A 5,000-nucleotide genomic window follows, 5' to 3' on the forward strand; every position below is an offset into this window, starting at 1 on the left:
AGAGAGAATGGAAGACATAAAAAAACCAACATTACCCCCTCCCCCCGGTCGCTTCTGAAAGACCCCCTGTCAGAACCGAGCTACTTCCAGATACCATGTCCGCAGACGAGACAGTGAGGAAGAGATAAGTTGTCCCTTACACCGCATCTGACAAACCCCTTTCCTACCGGTAGCTCAGCTGGAGCATGGCGCAAACAACATATTTCTTTCGTATTTTTTTTCCTTGAGTCCTCCATTTGGTAAGCACATTACGATCATACCATGGTATATAACGCATGCGCATTTGTAAAATTTGTACCTTGCTGCAAATTGTAAATTTCTGTAAATTTTTTCCCCATATTTTGAACTGTCATGTATAATCGTTACATTCCCATTCAAAGTCCTATAGTTTACGCTAGTTGTCAGTTCCCAAGGATCCCAAGGATCTTGGGATACGTGTGCTGTTCCGCACGAATTGCGGTTTTTCAATCTCGAAGAGACATTTTTAGATATTCAAATATAATATCTGGGGTAATATAAATCCACCTTTCATTAACTTGCAGACTCTACGGTTCAAATATTACAATGAACGGTTGTCACTAGTTCATGGTGGCGGAACGGGTTTAAAAATGTCTCACACCCGGAAGTTTGATTGGCTTTGTCGTTTTTTTATTTCCTATGGGACCATATACCGCTGCAAACATGAATGGCGACGGTAAAAAAACCGAACTTTTGGTTGACTATTGAACGTCAGGGTCCACATATTCACGAGAGGTGCAGTAATTTGATATTAAACGACCAACGAAACCATGTCTTGTCAGCGAATTTCAAACCCAGCATGGCAAGGGATAAAAATTACCATCTCTTTCCACCCTCCTGTGGGAATGGGGGTGGGAGTGGAGGGTGGAGGGAAATGTGAACTCTCCCACCCCTTGCAGGAGCCCAAGTGCTCCAAAAGTAAGTAAATTTACTTCCACATGTTGTGGTCACGGTGATTGAATATGAGTAATGCGATTGCTAGGGTGAAATTTAAGGTTTGCAAAAAACAAAAACCTTCATTCAATTAAATTGTCCTTTCCCTCTCAGTTTTAAATTAACATTGACGTTGTCATTTCTCCTGTCAGAGATCATAACTATAACTTGGTGGAAGAAGGCAGCCTATTGTAGATTATGAGACTCATCTGACGTAATGTTGAGACGTGTCTAGAATCGAGGGACACATCATTAATTAATGGTGCAGAATGATCGCTTGCTATTGCATTATCGGGCATTTTAGAGTGTTTGAAAAGATTGTTGCTCAAGATTGTACAATCATTCCATGACGGCATGGAGGCCCATATTTCCTTCAATGGTGATAACTCCGAGAACTTCAGTATCAGATGTGGAGTGAAACAAGGCTGTGTGATGGCACCATGTCTTTTCAACATTTACTTCTCGAGCCTCTTACATCACGCTTTTAGCAATAGCACCCTGGGAGTCTACCTTCATACTCGTTTCGAAGGTGGACTGTTTAATGTTCAGCGTTCGCGAGCAAAGTCCAAGGTGTCCAACTTGACAGTCACAGATCTCTTGTTCGCAGATGACGCCGCACTGCATGCTCTCTGTGCTAAAGATTTGCAGATTCTACTTGACCGCTTTGCGGCTTCTTGTGCAGCTTTTGGACTTACGATCAACGTGTCAAAGACGGTTGTCATGTGCCAGGGAGCGGTGGAAGATCAAATAGCACCTATCGAGGTTTCAGTGGGCAACAAGAAGCTGGAGGTAGTTGGCTCATGCATCTCCAGCAGGTCTAACATGAAAGCAGATCTTGATAGACGCATTGCCCGTGCCAACATCTGTATTGGACAGATTCGGAAGAGGGTGTGGGAAAACAGGAAGCTTCGGCTAAAGACCAAAATCGCAGTCTACACCTGGTGCGTCCTTTCTACTTTACTCTACGGATCTGAAACCTGGTCTGTGTATGCTGCGCAGATCACGAGATTGAACACCTTTCATTTTAGAAATCTGAGGCGGATCCTGGGAATTTAATTGGATGGACAGGGTGTCAAACGCTGAAGTCTTACATCGCACTCAGTGTGACAGCATGCACACAATCCTTACGAAGCACAGACTTCGTTGGTTTGGACATGTGTGTCGTATGCCTCAGAATCGTCTACCGAAGAAGTTCTTGTTCAGTGAAGTCATCTCTGGACATCGTGCCATAGGGAGACCTCTCCTTCGTTTCCAGGATCGCATTCGTGATGATCTCCGCCATTGTGGAATAAGGGAGGATGGGGTTGAGAAACGCTGTGCCGAGAAGGCGGAGTGGCGGAAAAAGGTATACGAGGGTGCAGCAGCAGCAGAAAAACAGTGGCAAGACTAAGGATTGAATCGGTGGAAACGTGTGACAGATGAAGTCGCGGACTAGTATGATCCTCTTGGGATCGGATGCATGCGCATTCGTAAAATTTGTACCTTGCTGCAATGCAGCTCAGGTAAGTCATTTTTATTAAATTTCTTCCCCATACTTTTTTTCCTTGAGTCCTCCATTTGGTAAGCACATTACGATCATACCATGGTATATAACGCATGCGCATTTGTAAAATTTGTACCTTGCTGCAAATTGTAAATTTCTGTAAATTTTTTCCCCATATTTTGAACTGTCATGTATAATCGTTACATTCCCATTCAAAGTCCTACAGTTTACCCTAGTTGGCAGTTCCCAAGGATCCCAAGGATCTTGGGATACGTGTGCTGTTCAGCACGAATTGCGGTTTTTCAATCTCGATGAACCATTTTTAGATATGCAAATATAATATCTGGGGTAATATAAATCCACCTTTCATTAACTTGCAGACTCTACGGTTCAAATATTACAATGAACGGTTGTCACTAGTTCACGGCGGCGGAACGGGTTTAATGATACTCACACCCGGAAGTTTGATTGGCTTTGTCGTTTTTTTGTTTCCCATGGGACCATATACCGCTGCAAACATGATTGGCGATAGTAAAAAGCCGAACTTTTGGTTGAATATTGAACGTCAGGGTCCACATATTCATAAGAGGCGTAGTAATTTGATACTGAACGACCAACGTAAACATGTCTTGTCAAGTCATTTCAGTGTCTTAAGATGGGGTACCCTGGGTGCCAGAGGTTCTATTTTTCTTTCGCGAGGAGCGAGCGGTTATAAAACGGAGAGGCGAAAAATAAGAACTTCTGGTCCCTTCGCAGCTCAATTGTTTGAAATAATCAGCAAAGTAATCCCCCGAGGCTGTTTTAGCGTCATGAAAACGTTACGTCAGGCATTTACGACTCATAGGGCGATCATGAAGGGACAATACCAACATTTGCGTGACAATGAGAGCATCTTCATAAGTCATACCACTCCCACAAAACATCATTCCTTTCACTTTGAGCTGAAGTTTATACTGATTGTGCGTTATTCATCGATTTTCCTACACTGGAAGTCACAGATTTTTGAGGTCGTTCTTTGAGGTACGTAATGTCTTCCTCATGCATCTTTTAAATGTGAAATCACAGCTTAGCGATTCATTGAGAGGACGGTATCACATCTGGCATCATGACGTAAACACCCGGAACAAGCCATTCTAATCACTTCTTGTCGATGTTTGCTCACACACAAACCTGTACATTATCTTACTAACAATTATCCTGCGAAATCGCGCGGAATATCGTCTGATACTTAGCCGCCGAGGCCGTATGCCGAGTTGTCTAAAATCAGGCGACATTCTGCAAGATTGAGCAGGATAATTGTTTTATTATGCAACACATTGATGACAAAGAACAAGTTTCTACGATTATTGGGAAAAAAGCTGGAAAAACTACCATTTTTCTCCGTGACACAAAATTACGTGTATCGCAGGATATCTACATGTTGAGTACGCACGACTAATATTGAGCGAAAAAAGAAGAAAGCGAAAAAAGAAGAAAAAAACTTTTCTTGTTGGAAAGTTTGGATCAATTCCCACGTTTAGAAGTATGCGAAAAGGCAAGGAATGTTTTTGTGATGAGCCTACGTATGACTGACCTCAAGGTATTACACATTATCACATCTTCATCAAGTTTTTTCGATTTCGCTAGGATTTTCACGCTTTTTTCGATCGTATTTCGTACTTCCAAATTTTTGGAGTTAAGGAATTTAATAGAACAATTATTCCATTCGCGCTTGTTGGATATGAGACTGGTTATAGCCAACTCGGCGCTACGCGCCTCGTTGGCTATTTACCATCTCATATCCAACGCGCGCTCATGGAATAATTGTTAAATATATTCGTATTCTCAGTATTGGACTGGAACTAACTTGCAATGGAGGCTAATGCAGCGGAATATATATATATATATATATATATATATATATATATATATATGCTAAAAAGTATTTGCATTTGAAAAGATTCCCTCGCATTAGCCTCCATTGCAAGCTAGTTCTAGTCCAATAATGAGAATACAAATATGGTCTATTGGTACATAAAACCATGACATAATCTGATTATGCGCGTCTTACACAAACTTATGGTTGATACACATTGAAAGACTTAAAAGAGGCTTTGTGATCCAGAGTTTCACGCTTTCAGATTTTGCATGTGGTTGTGCAGGGTTTCGTTGATCCCGAATTCACCTGTAGCATATTTTATAATCAAAGTGGCAAGTTTCGAACAGTTCATTCATTACGGGAACATTAGAACCCACAAATGACCAGGACTCAACGTCAGTGGCTTCATAGCTCAGTTGGTTAGAGCGTCGCACCGGTATCGCGAGCTCACGGGTTCAAACACCGTTGGAGTCCTAAATTTTTTAGGCTTTTCTACGCAATTGCTAAAATTTTGTTCACAACTGCGAGCATCGTAGCTTCACTTGATTTCATATCCGCAGTTCAATACATGATTTATTTCATATATCATTTCATCGTTGATTCATTCCTCACGGGAACACGAGAACGCTCAAATGACCAGCTCCCAATGTCAGTGGCTTCATAGCTCAGTTGGTTAGAGCGTCGCACCGGTATCGCGAAGTCACGGTT

General features: G+C 42.0%; 1 protein-coding gene across 1 annotated transcript; it reads left to right on the top strand.

Annotated features, from left to right (window-relative positions):
• The first annotated feature begins 2,011 nt into the window (after window positions 1–2,011).
• Window positions 2,012–2,341, top strand: LOC137984503 (uncharacterized). The gene has a single exon (XM_068831669.1). The coding sequence runs from the start codon at window positions 2,012–2,014 to the stop codon at window positions 2,339–2,341; it is 330 nt and encodes a 109-aa protein (XP_068687770.1).
• Window positions 2,342–5,000: the final 2,659 nt, after the last annotated feature.

The sequence above is a fragment of the Montipora foliosa genome, chromosome 14 (assembly GCF_036669935.1).
Source record: "Montipora foliosa isolate CH-2021 chromosome 14, ASM3666993v2, whole genome shotgun sequence".
In the NCBI taxonomy this organism is placed as follows: domain Eukaryota; kingdom Metazoa; phylum Cnidaria; class Anthozoa; order Scleractinia; family Acroporidae; genus Montipora; species Montipora foliosa.

Coding starts and splice junctions, on each gene's coding strand:
- LOC137984503 (XM_068831669.1), top strand. CDS start 2,012: ATGGACAGGGTGTCAAACGCTGAAGTCTTACATCGCACTCAGTGTGAC.